This window comes from Nelumbo lutea, chromosome 4 (assembly GCF_056320005.1).
Source record: "Nelumbo lutea isolate HS-2025 chromosome 4, American lotus-T2T, whole genome shotgun sequence".
NCBI lineage: Eukaryota > Viridiplantae > Streptophyta > Magnoliopsida > Proteales > Nelumbonaceae > Nelumbo > Nelumbo lutea.
In genome coordinates, this window is record NC_142687.1 from 9,860,910 (window position 1) to 9,877,222 (window position 16,313).

The window sequence follows — 16,313 nt, forward strand, 5'->3', positions numbered from 1 at the left end:
TGTTATTCTTAAGAAAAAGAACGTAAAAGGGAGACAAAGTAATAAACCCTTAATTCAGAACTCAAGAAGCAAATTTACTTGTCTGGGTCAGCATCCCGTGTCCACTGTCTACGCTCTAGAGATGTGAAAATTATACAGGTATGATAGTGGCATAGTACCTTTAAAGTCGAAATAAGAACTCTTGGAGAATATAGGAAAGATGGAAAGCAGCAAAAAGTTATGGCAAGGTTTCAAACATCGATACAGGCTGATACACCCGTCGGATGATATCGGCCTGTATCTTTGGCCACTTTTACTTTCTTTCTTTTTTTTTTCCCCAAACTAGTTAGGGGGTTTGTATAAGACCTATCTACCCCCTGAAACTGCTCATACCCCGAAACGGATACTGTAAGGGCAAATGAAAGGTCACCAAAACGCCCGTTGCAAAATTTTAAATCCTTGATTTATGTAGCATTGAACTAGAACATATTTTGAAACACGGTACCACCAATATCATTGTACTCATTTCAATTTCCCTGGGTGTTAGAACAAATGTGAAAGTCAAAGAAGAATGGTAAGCCTGCTCATGGTTCCCTGTATTATATGGGGATATGGGTTGTGTTTCTTAGTCAAACAACCCGTTAAATATGACATACAAGGCTTGGAATATCCAAATGTATCGATGCATATCAACCAACACCATTGGTTGATTGGTTCTTCAACCCTTCAATACGCTAAATACTAATAGTTTATGGGTTTGGTTTGTTTCATATAAAAGTATATGATGAGTCATGTGTAGACCTGTTCATGGGCTAGGTAGCCCGACGGGCTGGCCTGGCCCAGCCCATTATAAGTCGGGCTCAGGCCCGATGGTCGAGCCGGGCTGGTGCACTTAGCAGTTAACACTCCTTGTCAATAAAAAACTAATGCCACCTAAAAAGCGATGTTGACAAGGCCACCAGGCAAAGGCAATGAGGCAACACAAATTTGTGGTTTCATTCTTTATTGTTATATAATACAGGAAAATGAGGAGAACAAAATCAAGTTAACACCATTCATTTGTGCTCTACCTATTTATTTTACACTGAAGGTTACAGCTTTCTTAGTGGATGGATTATCACCAGTCATTTTGATCGTGTTGAACTTGCAACAACAGGTACTTGCATGTCACTACAGCTATGATTTTCTTATTCCTTTACTGAAACTCCCAAGATAGACTGTCCCATAGAAAATAAAGGTAAATTAATAAATAAATATGATAATGCAAGTTTGTCTAAACTCTAAAGGCTATAAATAATGCAATTAGACTTTGAACAAGCCAGCCACTGGCTCACAAAAATCCAATTGCCCTTTTTCTAAAGATGTCGGACTCTTTTATGAATACTTAGATACTTTGCAGTTCTCCTTGTATAAATAACAAAAAGGACAACTAAGGCATGGGAAATTTACCGTATAAAGAAGCTTGAGAGCAGCAGACCGAGTGAACTTCCTTGCGAAAAGGAAGCATGGAGCTGGTTTCCCTTTACTGCTACACCATTCTCGTCGGTATTCAGTCTCATAATAAATATTGTCTATCTCCTGCAAATATTGGCAACATTTTCTTTTTATGATACTACATATTAATTGAATTAATTAGTTCCTGGATGTTGACTTCACTTGATGGTCTCTCAAGTTTATCTAAAATACCCAACACAAAGAATAAAAAAATTTCCTCTCTCTCTCTCTCTCATGTTACTTTTGAAGGTCCATTCATAGATATGACCAACTTTCAGCATGAACTGATTAAATCTCACAAGTCACAATGTGTTCTCAGAAACTTTGAGCAGATAATGTTATAATTTAAAGTTTCTGTTTTAATTATTAAAACCATAGAAAAACAGAGATCCTTTTTATTTTGACAAACAAAACAAAATGAATTTGTATAGATCTGATCAAATGAGTAAGAGCAATACACATATAGTCACTCAAAGAATTGCTTGTAAGTACATGGCAGAACTGCAGAAGCATGCCTACCTTTATTGATTGTATAAGCATGGGAGTAGCATCTGATAACTTGTAAGTCACAGGATGCCAATTACGCCTTTCAAAATCTTTGGAGAAAGAAAGGTCCCATGAAGTATGTGTCAGTGTTCTCCGTGTGATTTCACCTTCAAGTCCCTTTTGCTGGATGGGTAAAACATCATGTGACTTTAAGATAAGAGAAACAGTATAACAATATTTGGCAGAACCACTAGGACTTTGAGAGCAATCAAACATCAGGTACTCCAAGAATTTGTTCAAGTAAAATGAATTGCAGTAATATTCTGAATGCATATGCTTCAGAAGGTTTTCTCTGTCCTTATGAATTCATTGTTCTTTTCCTCTTGTTTGGTTTAAATTTGGATGAGGAATCAGGAATAACAAAACCTTGATGCTACTTGATTGAGAGGCCAAATTCCAATGACACCACAAAACACGTAACCACCAGTAGTTAATCAGGAGAATGGAAAGAAGAATTAAGTAAAATGGACTATGTTCAGTAAGTTATTGCAATAATTAAAAAACCCATAAAAATTACACTGCTGACCCAAATTACATGCTTACAATTGAAAGTTCATGATTTAAGAAATCAAGTTTATTTTAAAAGAAAAAAAAATAGTTATTTGTACAGTTTAACGTCTTGTGTCTAAATGAACTAATATTTATAGAAACCTACCATCTTGCACATGTGCCCCCAATGGCATTACAAATTTAATATAACACTTAAAAACATAAAGGACACCTGTTTATACCTTACAAATGGAAATGAACTAATATTTAAAAAAATCAAACAATATTGTCAATTAGCATATGTTTGGGTAAGCTTCTGCTTTTGATCTTTAGGCTGTGGTAATGTGACAAAAAGTGTTGTAAGCATTTAGCAAGTGTTTCTTTTAAAAACATAATCTAAAGTCAAAACACTTTTAAGCCCCAAAACACAAAACCTAAAATTGGCGATTTGTGCTTTGGGGCTTTAAAAACACAAATCCTGAAGCTTATCCAAATGCAAGCTTAGTAGTACAAGTATTTTTGCAATTAACCCCATGTCACAAGCCTATACACTTTTTATTTCTACATTGCTTGGAATGTAGGAAGTTGAATTAACCTCTGTATATTGCCAAGTTGTAATCTTTCAGTTCAAGTACCTTAGGAAGTTATTCCTAACAAATACAGGTTTAAAAGGAATTTCTAAGCATGCTACCAGTACTTAAAGGAAGACAGCAGCAATTTACTCCTTTATGTACAAAACAAGTTGAAAAACCAACAAACTGCCTCCAAATGACACTGCAAACTGAATTCTTCAAAACAAGTTGAAACTTTGTTCTAGGTAAAATGTTGTTTTGAACCTCACTTTCCAATAACCTCTTGAGGGTGGGAAGGAAGGAGGCAGAGAAACCAGTAAGGCTCAGGATACAAAAGGTTGAGAAATCCACTTACTGCCAGTAATGTCTGAACATAATGTTCATCGGATATACAGTTATGTTCCTTAGATGCATCTGCAGGCTGCAGGAGAAAGGACCATAAATAAACAAATTTGCAATCTCAGCTGCATAACTACTTCCTCATAAGTTATTGTACATTTGAGTTCAGTTTATCTACTTTCCTGATTTAATGACAATATCTAGGACTTCCCCAAACTTTTAGATACCTCCAAGGAACCTCCTGTTAGAAGGTTTCACAAACCACATAGCTATCTTTGCTGTTAAGTCATATGTTACATAAGAAAGTGAACCTAACCTAGAAATAATTTCAAATGATAAAAATGGCTTTGAGATACTTGAAATTATTTCACCTAATTTTAATGTGACAAAAATACCCCTGAGACATGCTAACCATATCTTTCTCTCTCAAAAAAAAAAAAGGTATAACTAGGATCGTAAATGGCCTACCTGCAGGGTCATGGAACTGACAAAATTTGATCTAATTTTGGTTGATTAGTTTATCTGAAGTTACATGTTATATGGAAGCAAGGAAGCGCATTGATCTGACAGTCCATTAGTATGTCAAAATCAAACCATTGAATTGATATCATCTACGTAGTTGTACAGATCTATGTTTATTAAGACTATCCATTTAATGCAAGCATCAATCTGTCCTCATGCTCATACATTTTGTTAGTTCAGTTGGGTCTCTCACATGCAAGTTGGAGTATTTTGGTCATTTGCAAAATAACCATTTTTCAGTATATAAAGATATATGTAATTATGAATGAAGGGTAGATAGCCAATGATGTATAGAGTAGTAATTTTGCATTTTCTGACTGTCATCCGACACTTTTTGGGGGTGTCCTTATAGGCATCTAAAAGCTGGGAGAAGTTTTAGACATTGTCATAAAGTCAAAGAAGATTTTAAATAATTTTTTTATCATTAGGTTTTAGATAATTTCCCAGTTATTTATCTCTATTTTGAAGTAACAAAGTTCAGCTCAACTCAACAAAGCTTTATCTCAATTATATGGGGTTGGCTACACAAATCCTGTTTCACCATTCCACTCTATGAAGAGCAATATCCCCATTAAATTATAAGTCCTCAGATTGTTAACATGGCATTGTAATATAAAATTATAAAAATGAATTTTACTTTATGAATGATGGTTTTGCAACCATATACCTAAATGGCTAGCCTTGCCATGGCTGAATAAAGAAAAGAGGTAGGGTGGTACTTACAAAAGGTTGATCGCGCCAAAACTCAGGTAGTGATCTCCTCTGCATAATTTACAATAGAAGGTATTGGTATATCATTACATGATAATCAACATCATAATATCCCTTTTGAAGCAATAAAACAACGGAACATCTGTGAGAAATAAACTTCACAATTTAGAACACCCCTATTGATGCATAGACAAAAATTATATGCAATAAGGAAATCATCACTCCAAATGTAATGAAACTCAAACATTAACATATTAGTCAACTCTACATGTTATATATTTTCTTCCCATTATTTACTTGAGAATAGGTTCATATTTCTTTTTCTCAACCATTTCTGACTTCTGAGCTTAGCCAAAACATCATGTTTTTTTTTTTTGATAAATAAAAACACCATGTTTCTTGAACTGCATAAAATCATATTAGACAAAATTCCAAATAAAAACAAATAGGCCATGGTATGTTGATGATACATTGAAGTAAAATTTGTATTTCTGTTTTTAGAGCTTGTCATTCTGCTGTAGTCAAGTATTTTCGGGAAAAAAAAAACATTCTTAATATGAACTAAGTTTAATCAAGATCATACTGGCACTCCCCATGATGGTTTAAAAAACTTACTCTGCAATGCTGCTTAAATACTGGGTAGACTGTTTCATCTTCCACTACAACCTCAGCATGCTTTCTGGTTAGCACAACCCACTGAAAGAAGAGACTGCAAGTAGTCAGACAAGGGTCTAATATACATAAATACATACATACATACATATATATATATATATATGCACACACACACATATATATATGAAGCAATGAAAAAATTACCTGAGACCCTTTTCTCCAATTTTGGACAGGAATAACGGGATCCATTCTCGGATTGTAGCGACCTTCTTTTGTATCAGCAAAACTGCTTTCAACATAATATGATCAGTTGCAATTAAGAAAACTTAATCATTCCACAGATGCCCAATATTTTAGATTACATAAAAACTAGTCTAAGTATAATTTCCACTGACGAAGAAGTCAGAATATTGAAAATCATGTAGAAACACCAAAGATTAATACTAACTTCTCCATGACATAATTTCCAAAGTGTTTTGGCAAAACAAGAAATCATCCAGAATGCATTAGTATCCACATCATTCTAAGTTCCTCACCACCATAACAGAATACGGAGATATTAACCCACAAACAAGAAAAACAGCAAAAGAAATAAAGAACAAAGAAAAGACCAGATTTTATGTGCTTCGGCCACAAGAGCATACATCCAGAGGAGAGGATATCGGTCCACTATATCAGAAAACGGAGATAAAATTCTTCAAGCTCATAGCCTACCTCTCTCTCAACCTTTAAATATCCTAATGCTTGCTTAAACAAGCCCAACAAATAACAATCTGAAAATTATATGCAGGCCCTTTATACTCCAAAAAGTTATATGAGAGTCCCTGGATATTGAACAACATTAAAGAAATATTCCTATAACCTCCAACAAGAGGAACTTCTAGTGAATCCTGGCCCTCCAATACAATAAGTAATTAACCAGTATATTAAAGGAATAGCTAATAACGCTGAATTTGAGGAATGACTCCAAATCAATTTTAAATTTAGAACTGCACTCCTATGAAATAGATGATTGCTTTGAACTATGAAGTATAATTTCTTCTCAACTTAGAGGTATCATTTCTCTGTCCTACAGGAATAACAAGGAAGTTTACTGTTAAGACTCAAATAACAGAACAGGTGTCTTCTGCAGGCCTTTCTTTCCCCTAGTTTCTTTTGGTTTACTTGAAAATATTTTCCTCATGAAAGTTCACCATAAAATCCAAATAAGCTTTTCACCACATGAAAGAAGAAGAATAAATGGATAACATTCACAAGAAAGAAATTCAATGGAGGTAATATATTTACAGGTTTATTTAAAGTAAAAGCATACACAATGAAAATATGAATGCTAAATAAAGTATTATAGGGGCCATTGCTTGGTATAATGGTAAAACCCCAGGCTGACAAGCATGAGAGAGCAGGTTCAAGTCTGAGAGCAGCCACTTTTTGTGAAAAAAAAAAAAATGTCAAAGATTAGGTCCATATCCAGTATACCCCTCCCAAACCCCAGAGAACTGGGACCAGCATTGGGTAATAGTCTTCTTCTTCTTCTTCTTTTTTTTTTTTTTTACACTCAATAAAGCTTCATCCCACTGATATTGAACTTAGCTACATAAATCCTCTTTTACCACTCTACAATACCAAGGGCCATATCCTCTAGAGAAATTGTGAGCCCTCCAATCATTTCTCATGTCCTATTTGGATTTCCCCTGGCTCCTCTACAACCATCAATCTAAATGAAATTACTCCTTACTGGTGCCATAGCTGGTTTTCTTTTTACATGCCCAAACCCTTTTAATGTACTTCATTCTAATCATCTATTGAGTTTACTCCTAGATTTCCCCAGATGAATTCATCTCTAATTTTAACTTTTCTAGCCTTGCCACTCACCCATCTCATCATGCATCATCTCTTCTATCCTCATTTATGGGCATATTGAAGAATCACATAACCCATTTTCGTGCAATTCCAATTTTGTGATATCATGAGAATAGTTATTTTCTCAACTTACTTTTATGAATGCAGCATTTATTTCCTTCTGTTTAAGAATTCATCTTTCTAACCAACCTCAATTTTTTTACAAACGAAAATTTAAAATGCTCATACAAAATTGGAATATGTAACATGAATGTCATAGAAGCGTTTAGATATGATGTCCCTTTTTATTTAAGAATGTCAAACAAGCATTTCTATGGTGGAAAGCTCAAAAAATGGTAACAAAATTGGTTATTACATATTATCTCATGAAGATTGATTCATGGCTACAGATTATTGATAAGAAATTTCATTTCTATATCAGAACTTACCCAACTCACCTGTCTACAAAACTATTTGATGTTGACATGATGTAATCATAAGTGTAGCTAAAGTTGTGCAAAGGTATGCAACTGCCATGCAATCAAATGAAAATAATTAGCTAGATGAATCAATAATTTATTACTACTTGGTAGTCATTGCTTAATGAAATAACATCAGAATCAAAAGTCAACTGAAATCCGAACATCTAATTCAGTAAAATTCATAATAAGGTTTGCTCAACCTGAAGAAAATCTAGTAGTTTTGTTGTTTTGGTTATTAAAAAGGGAACAAGAAAAAAAAATAAAAGAACACAACTTAAGTACAAACTCAAAAGTTAGGCCTTGCCTTTGCTAAGCCTTCTGACATAGAAAATTTGTTGCATAAAGAAAAATATCTTTCAACTATGTAAATTAACACTAAATCCATTAATGAATTTTTAATTTCTAACCCTAATTTTAGGGTGGAAATTAATCAAGCTTTTTACGAGCCATTCAAGCTCGGCTTGTGAAAAGCTCGATTCGGGTTGGTTTAAACCGAGCTTCGAGCTGAGCTCGAGCTCAATGAAGCTCAGCTCATGAAGCTCGTGAGCACAATCGAGCCTAATACATACATACATATGTACATACTAATGAGGCAAAAAAAAAAGGAAGAAAATTGGAAAAAAAAAAGTGAATGCATTCTGTTTTGCATGTTTTTTGTAGTAGGATCCCAAATTGTTGTTTTTGGGTAGCTTTGTTGACAGTTTGGGACCAGGGGTATTTTTGTCATTTTATGTCAGATTTTGGTCAAGGGCAGTTGGGTTTTGGTCTCTTGGGTTTTTTTGTAACAAAAGTTATCTTTTGGGGGTTCATTTGAAGTTAGTTTTGTTCTAAAGGAGTTGCTTCTGAGAGGGAAGCATTTTAGGGGTTATGTGTACATATTTTAATTGGCTTCTCTAGCAAGGCACTGGTTCTTATAAAAGAGATGGGGGGCTGTTTCTGGAGGGGTCTTTTGGTTCTTTCTCTCTTGTTTGAGTTGTAGCTCAGCCCTAGATAGGGCTTTCAAGTATTGAGAGCTTGGGTTTTGAGGAGTCGACTCATTTTGGCACCTTCCAATCCCTCCATCACTGCGTGTCCGTGCGGGAGGCCAGCTTCTACCATTGTTACTGTAGCGGAACTGTTCCAAGAGGAGCTATACTTCAGGTTCAGGTCTGAAATCCCTAAAAATCCAATTTGTTTTGTTGTTTTAAGCTTGGTATTTCTTGTGCTTATTGTTGTATACTTGAAGTGTTGCTTGTAATTTGTTTTTCTGTCCACATACATACATACATACATATGTATATTAATAAATAAGCTTCATTTATGTATAATATTTTTTATGCATAATAGTAAATAATTTTTATAATTTTATTTTTTGTATATAAAATAAAATTATTTTTTATATGTATACATAATATTTTTATTTTTTATATGTATGATAATAAATAACTTTTTAATTCTTAATTTTTTGTATGTAAAATAAAAATTAATTTTTATTTTTTATAGGAAGTTCTAAAGCTTGGTTCATGGTCAAGCTCGAGCCAAGCCAAGCTCAAACATACAAGCTTTTGAGTTTTGAGCCAAGCCGAATTCAAGCTCAAACCTCTAGCTCGAATCATGCTCAAGCTCAAGCTCAAGCCTGACATTTTTTTGGTGAGCCAAGCTCGAATAGCCAAATATGCAGCTCAGCTCGGCTCGAATCCACCCCTACCTGATTTCCAATAAAATACTAGAATGCATTGCGCAATGTACATAATCTCAATAAAAAAGAAAAAGAAAAACCAGCAACTAAAAAATAAGATCTTATTTTATTAGAACTTGGAAGAGAATACAAATTACTACCAAGATGTCATGTAAAGCTATAGTTTCACTTCATAAGTGAGACGACTAGAATTGCTAGTTTTGAGTATATGATAGATTCAGTGGGAACCACTTACTACAAACATCTTCAGACAGTTTTCTGTTAATAAATGAAAAGGGACAAGAAACAAAAAAAAATAATAAAAAAAAAAATTGCAATGCTTATCCCCATTAATCTAGTGGACATATCACTTGACCATAAAATATGAAATGTAAATATAAAAAAGAGACTGGTACAGCAATAAAAGTTGTAGAAGAGATTTCAAATTGACATGTGAGGAGAAATATCTAAAGCATCCATCATTAAGATTGATAGTCACCTGTCTGATAAGAAAACAAATCGATCATTAAAAGAATCTGCAAGTGCATTTTTTAGCAGAACACGCTCTGCTTGGATCATAGTTGCTTCTCCCCAATCTACCTGGAACAAAATCATAAGTTTAAAAAAAAAAAAAAAAAAAAAGATAGAGATAACAAAACCTCCATGACGAAGTCACGCTTATAAATGAAATATGTCAATATCAGACAGGTTACATGACTCAGATCCTGACAGGATAAGCTGCACCTAAACTAGAGCTTAACTTGCAAAGGACCTGGACTCAGTCAGAGAAGTAAAGACTCAGGAGTGAGTAACTGTGACTCATGGCTTATGGGTGACAACAAATAAAATCTATGCTGCTTCTTAGGTATGAAAAAGCTAGCTCTAAGAAACTATGATTCATAACTTTCAAGAAGCATGTTTTAGATGACTTTCTTTTCCACATAAAATGATGGCTACTTTCTTATTGTCCCTGGTACTTTCTTTAATGGAATTTACCCATTGCATTGTATTGAAGATATGCCATTCAAGTATGGAAACATCATCAATTTTAGCAAGTGAATCAAGGAAGAAGAGGCAGGTCATAGATGGCACAATCTTAAGATTTGGGCAAGATGATTCAGCTAATGGAAGAAGATCTAGCGAATAACAGAGATGAAGAATTTGGCAACCTCATCAATTTCAGAAAGTGAATCAAGGAAGAAGAGGCAAATCTAGATGGTGCAATCTTAAGGCGGATAAGAAGATTCAGCTCATCAAAAAAGATCCAGCAAATAGTCAGTTTCCATTTTCAAGTTAGATATTATTCTCTACTGTGAGGATGGGCCTTCACACACTATTGGGTTGCTCTGTTGTGACTTGGGTGACCTGACCAGGGTTCAAATCTTGGAAAAAGTCTCTCTGTATGTGTAGGGGTAAGGCTGCATACATCTGCCCCTCCCCAGACCTCACATTGGCGAGAGCCTCGTGCACTGGGGTGCCCTTCATATTATTCTCTAAGGTTTTATAAGGATTTTATTTTATTCTAACAATGTTCTCTTTCTATTTTGTATTGGGCTTATTATAGTAAATTTGGGGTGCCAATATGGATTGGAATTAGGGATGGAACGTGCCATTAGCTAGTATGTATTCTAGCTCCCACCCTTTGTAATGAGCTTTTGGATTGATTGTTGAATGGAATAGCCTTTGTTGGGCATAATTGTTTTCTCTTTCTCCTTGTCTCGACTTGTTTAGAGTTGTAAAGAACAATTAAATCTTAGTTTAACTACTAGAGTATATTTAGGTCCAGTAATCACATTTGTAAAACCTAGTGGCTGTGAATTGCTTTCTTGGGTGCAAATGAAGCAAGCATAGGCAATTCAGCTGCATCAGAGTCTTTGAAGGCAAAACCAATGGATCTACATTATGGATTAAAGCTGACCTTGCTATCTTAACAACGCCAACTTCTTAGCAAAAGGTTCAATCATCACAGTAAATGCTTTAGCCAACAGAAATCCAGGCCCTTGGAAATAAAGGAACCTACTAAAGGATATTAGAAAGTTGGTGAGAAAGCCGAGAGTTCAAGTTAGATGTGATACCAAAGGAATGAAAGAATTTGGAAGATATGCTAGCTAAGAAAGGTGTACACAAAACCAACATGTATTGGGGAATAATTATTGGATACCCAACCAACTAGACTGGATGCTCAAGAATGTATTGGGGTAGGTAGCAGGGGTTACTAGTGCTTTTGTGCTTGGCAGTTGGCAAGCACACATTTGTATTTCACGCTCTTTTTTTCTGTAACTAATAAAATTAACAGTTATAGATAAAAAACACTATTTTAAAGCAAGGGGCAGCTATAATAATTGTCAACTTAAATGTATACAAATTCAAGAGAATTTCCTTGTCTATCAATTCAATATTTATTTTCAAACTTATTCAAATGCAAGTACTGTAAACCTGTATACTATCATTAATTTGGCGGCCATAGAAAAACGTAGATCCTGTCGTTGCCTTGCTGAACAGAAACCCGGGCCTAGAATGAGCAAAAATAGAGAATCTGTTCTCCTTTTCCCCCTGCAAAATATGGATATGTTTCTTCAGCAATATATTTATATATGTTTCTTGCAAAAAGAATTAAAGAAAAATTGATGTATATACTTCAGAGCTTCAAAGCCCACATGTTCTCTCTCTCTCTCTCCTTTTTTTTTTTACTTTGGAGTATCAAATTAAAGAAAACTAATGCAAACGGCATTTACAGATTCCCAAGGACAACAGAAAATAAAAATATAAAATTTGATAGGATAAAATTAATAAAGATATTTTTACCCTTCAAGAGCACAAAACCAATTATACGATACATCAAACACCCCCATAAAAGTTATAGCATGTCAATTAAACAACTCATTGCCAACAAAGAAAGATCTTCTATAGTCATATAGGTAAATCCCAGCAAGCAAATGGTAGGAGAAAAGCTGTAGGAAAGAATCGTAGAAAAGATCATAATGACAAATTCTCCTATTCTGTAGCTCCAGTCCATTCTAGTTTGGTTATCAAGTTTGTTCAACATTTTCTGTTTTTTTATCAATTTGTTAGACATTTTTTATAAACAATTTGAAGAACTTTGAACATCAAATAATATGCAAATGAAAATGCAAGATGACAAGGGGAGCTTGAGAAGAAGATGCACTGTAAAAACAGAAGGACTCTGAACTTACTTTGAGGAGCAATAATTTCTTATTCTTTCAAGAGATATTAAAAGAGAAACCAAGAAATATCAATAATGGAAGGAAATATCTGAGATACAAGTCAATCTACAGGATAAACGCCAAGAAAGAGTGAGTTTAAGTCTCAGTATCCAATTATTTCTACTTCTTATGTCTTCACGATGTGCAAAATTAATTACATAATAACAGCGATGGTAGTGCTGAAGGTGAAGAACTAGTAAACCTTGAGACAATAAACTATGTTAAGATGCTAAATTTCAGTCTTACAGGCAATAATGTGATTCATTGGAAAGAAAGGCAATACAACGACCTTAGACATCAATGAAACAGTATAACATAAAAGGAAGGAAGTCAACAGTTACGGTCGCTGAAAATCAAAGTAACAGTGAGTAAAAGAAGATACCTGGAAAAAAGCATCCCAGACCACATCCAAGGGTAGTCGGTTCCGTGCAATAAACAGAAAGGCAATCTTAGGCTTTTGAACAAATGGAGGTGGCAACGACATAAACATCTTAATTCGACTATAATGTGTCTGCAACAATACTAGGCTTCCAAAACAAAAGCTTATCAAAAGAATGACGAAAAGCTTCAGCTTCCATCGGCTGTAGGATTTATACTGTGTGTTCCTTCGCTTCATTTCTTTTTAGTTCAGTCAACAGATAAACAAATAATCATCTAAAACCAAAACTCAACGACCGCGAAAATCCACAATTCTCATTTGCCCAAGTAAATTTTCTTGGGAAAACAACAGAATTCAACCAGAACGTCAAAACAGAGACAAATGTGAGACGTTTTAATTTAAATGCTTCACATTCCAAAGGAAAACTGCAAAACTCCAACTTCTCAGTTTCATAAAAGGCTTAAAAACATGAATGTCAGCCAATTCAACATTCTTTTCTAGCTCAAAAAGTTCAGGTGGCAAAACAACTATGTATGAGACATTCCAGATCTAGATCATCGATATGTAGCCAGAACCCAGTTGAGTTAACAAATTAACTCAACTTTGACTAGATAAAAACCAGAAATCCGTGATATAGTTCACAGGTTGAATCTGGAATCACGTCAACAACGAAACGGTGGAGTCGATTAAAGAGTAAGAAGCTTGTGAAACAATCCAATTTGATGAAATTTCAATGGAAATCTTGTGGTTCACAGGCTTTTGGTGAAACTTGAGAGAGAGAGAGAGAGAGAGAGAGAGAGAACACTGAAATTGACTTGACTTAAGAAATGGGCTTTCGTCAATTGGCTCCGAAGTCTTCTCCTCCAAGAAATGAAGTCCATGCCTTATTTATAGCCGGTGCTACGAATGGAAGTACTAAAAAGAACCTTCACTTCGAACAGAAATAACGGAAATAAGGTTTCCGTGTTGAACGTCTCTACGGTATAGTCGGTAGTACAGTATAAGATCCTGTCTCTGTCTGTACTCTACTGTAAGACTGTAACGTGGAAAATTCCAACCACATTCCGACACCAATGCTTCGAGCTGTCAAGTATCAACCATCGCACTATGGAATCCATGTGACTGACACCGATTCCCTCGACATGGCCGAGCTTGAATGCTTGATGAGATAAGAACCGGGCGCAGGCAGTGGACCTGAGAGCCGGATGACATCTTCTTTTTTTAGGTTGAACCATGGCAAAAGAAATCACTAGCCACAAACTGTTTTTTTTATTAGAAAACGGGAGTAGCAGCAAATAAACTTAAGGTTTCGAGGTATATACTATAAATTGATCAAGTCAATAAAGAATTGCACGTAAAATCAAAGTTCAAAATATCAATACGTTCCATGTGCCGGTGGAGACATATCGGTAGTACTGATAGTTTTTTTTTTCAAATTCAATTGAATTCAGAGGGACCAGTTTAAGGTCTGTCCACTTCCTGAATTTGTCAAAATCCTGAAACATTCTCTATAAGAGCATATCAGGAAACTCCCAATATAATACGTATCAGCCGATATAAAGCCAATACGTATCAATACGTTGAATCTTGCATAAAATCAGTCCATTGCTTATTTGCTTTATGATAAATATGCCGAAAGACGATGTTGAAATTGAAGAATAAATCGATATTGAGACATTATTTGATATGTTTTCCAATCTCTAAGGGAACTTCACGCTCCACCCACAAACTATTTTTACATCCATCCCAATAGTAGTGTAGTAGAAATATTTTCGTTTAATAAATGATCAGGAACATATTATCAATGTGCAACTCTAATACTGTATGAGTAAGAGTTTGTGGGTAAAATATTCGAACCTGCAGAAGATGAAAATGCAATGGGCCCATTTCGAGTATAATAGCCTACCGTACTTGCCAACTCTGGTGGTTACAATAATTTGTCATGATAAGATAGATCGAACACCTTATTATGGATTTATGCTTATATCGGTCACATATGGTCTACTAAATATTTATATACAACAACTAGTATCTTACTTTTGACGAAAGCAAAGCAACGGGTAGTTAAAATGTTGTTTTCTAACAAGGAAGTTTCATCAGCATCTTTTCTTTCGTTGGATTACATAATGGGGTAGCTCATCTTCCGGCTCCAACTCCATGATCACCCAACCCTGGTGAAGGTGGGACTCAGATCCCAAATCTATCCTACAACCAGCCAATAACCTTATCAATCGAGTGGATTGGCATCTTCAAGTTGAATTTAATTATGATTCATTCATTAAAGTTGGTTGTCTATTAAATCTATATTTCGACTAATTATATTAAAGTATTTTTAATTTTTATTGGTTTACATTTCATAATAAAATTTATTTTTATGTTTAATAAGGCCAATTTATCATTATATTCAACTAATCATGTTATGGTGCAATACAGGTACTATAGATTTTACCCTTCAAGTTTCGTCAACATCTACTTGGCATGTTAGCAAAAGTATAAAAAACATATCTATATAGCGCATTTATCAATCATGTGAATGTAAGTCCAATGCACATTGTTTGTTTGTGTTTTTCAAGTAAGTGGGTAACGAGGTTCAAATTTGCTGCTCACCTCATCAGTTCGGGCAGGAATGGGGACTGGATTGCCTCTCTCCCACTCCCTCCCTCTCTTTCGGGCCTAAAATAAATTAAGGGTCTGTTTGGTTTGCAGGAATAGGGATTTGGATTCGGAACTAGAATGGGTTATTTCAATTTCAACTGTTTGATTGGGTGGAACCGGAATCTCATTCTCATTCTTGCTGGAATGACATTTCCCCATTTGAGGGAATGGTTATTTCATGCCCCTCCCTTAGGAATGAAATCTCATTCCTGATGATTTTAATTTTCATTCTCATTCCTGTCCGAACCAAACAGACTATGGAAATGGACTATTCTGATTCCGATTCAGGAGGATTTCGATTCCGATTTAGATTCTGACTATGAACCAAACAGACCCTAAGAAATGAAATTTATATAAAGAATGATCAAATATTGAAAACCTCTTTCTTACAATCTCTTCTTTAATTTATGAGATGGGATCGACTGCCCAAATAGCATGACCCACCGCCCATCACCTTCATGCATTGGGAACATCTCTCGTGCTTGAGGGGATGGGTTGTGGAGCGTGCTCTGTGGGCAGCGGATCTGATCACTTCTTTCATTACCTCCCAATTTTGTCATACTATATTACTAGTGAATGACCCCATACTAAGTATAGGGAAGTTAATTATATATATGAATAAACATTAATGATTTTTATCACCATTTTATTACTATTTATAAACTGTCATTTTTTAAGATATCCATACAGTCTACAAGTCCATATAAATTGACCCTTGTATGTCAAACTCATAAAATTATATGGGTCATTAAATTCAACTTGAGTTGTTTATTACTTTAATTTACCCATTCTTATTATTATTATTATTAA

General features: G+C 34.8%; 1 protein-coding gene across 2 annotated transcripts; it reads right to left on the minus strand.

Moving 5' to 3' along the window:
* Nucleotides 1–951: 951 nt before the first annotated feature.
* Nucleotides 952–13,715, minus strand: LOC148853822 (glycosyltransferase BC10-like). Of its 2 annotated transcripts, none has more exons than XM_088941259.1 (11): nt 12,852–13,715; nt 11,682–11,798; nt 9,745–9,845; nt 7,565–7,636; nt 5,472–5,553; nt 5,268–5,348; nt 4,665–4,703; nt 3,436–3,501; nt 1,993–2,142; nt 1,429–1,557; nt 952–1,196 (listed from the first exon to the last, which is right to left on the minus strand). In XM_088941259.1, the coding sequence occupies exons 1-11, from the start codon at nt 13,083–13,085 to the stop codon at nt 1,167–1,169; spliced, it is 1,101 nt and encodes a 366-aa protein (XP_088797385.1). In that variant the 5' UTR covers nt 13,086–13,715; the 3' UTR covers nt 952–1,166. The 2 variants fall into 2 exon arrangements, with proteins under 2 accessions (XP_088797385.1, XP_088797386.1); XM_088941260.1 differs by having other exon boundaries at nt 9,745–9,841; nt 12,852–13,710.
* Between the last annotated feature and the right edge of the window lie 2,598 nt (nt 13,716–16,313).

Coding starts and splice junctions, on each gene's coding strand:
- LOC148853822 (XM_088941259.1), bottom strand. CDS start 13,085: ATGAAGCGAAGGAACACACAGTATAAATCCTACAGCCGATGGAAGCTG. Junction 11,799..12,851: donor TCTGGGATGCTTTTTTCCAG/GTATCTTCTTTT, acceptor CATATTTTGCAG/GGGGAAAAGGAGAACAGATT. Junction 3,502..4,664: donor TTTGGCGCGATCAACCTTTT/GTAAGTACCACC, acceptor TTTCTCCTGCAG/CCTGCAGATGCATCTAAGGA.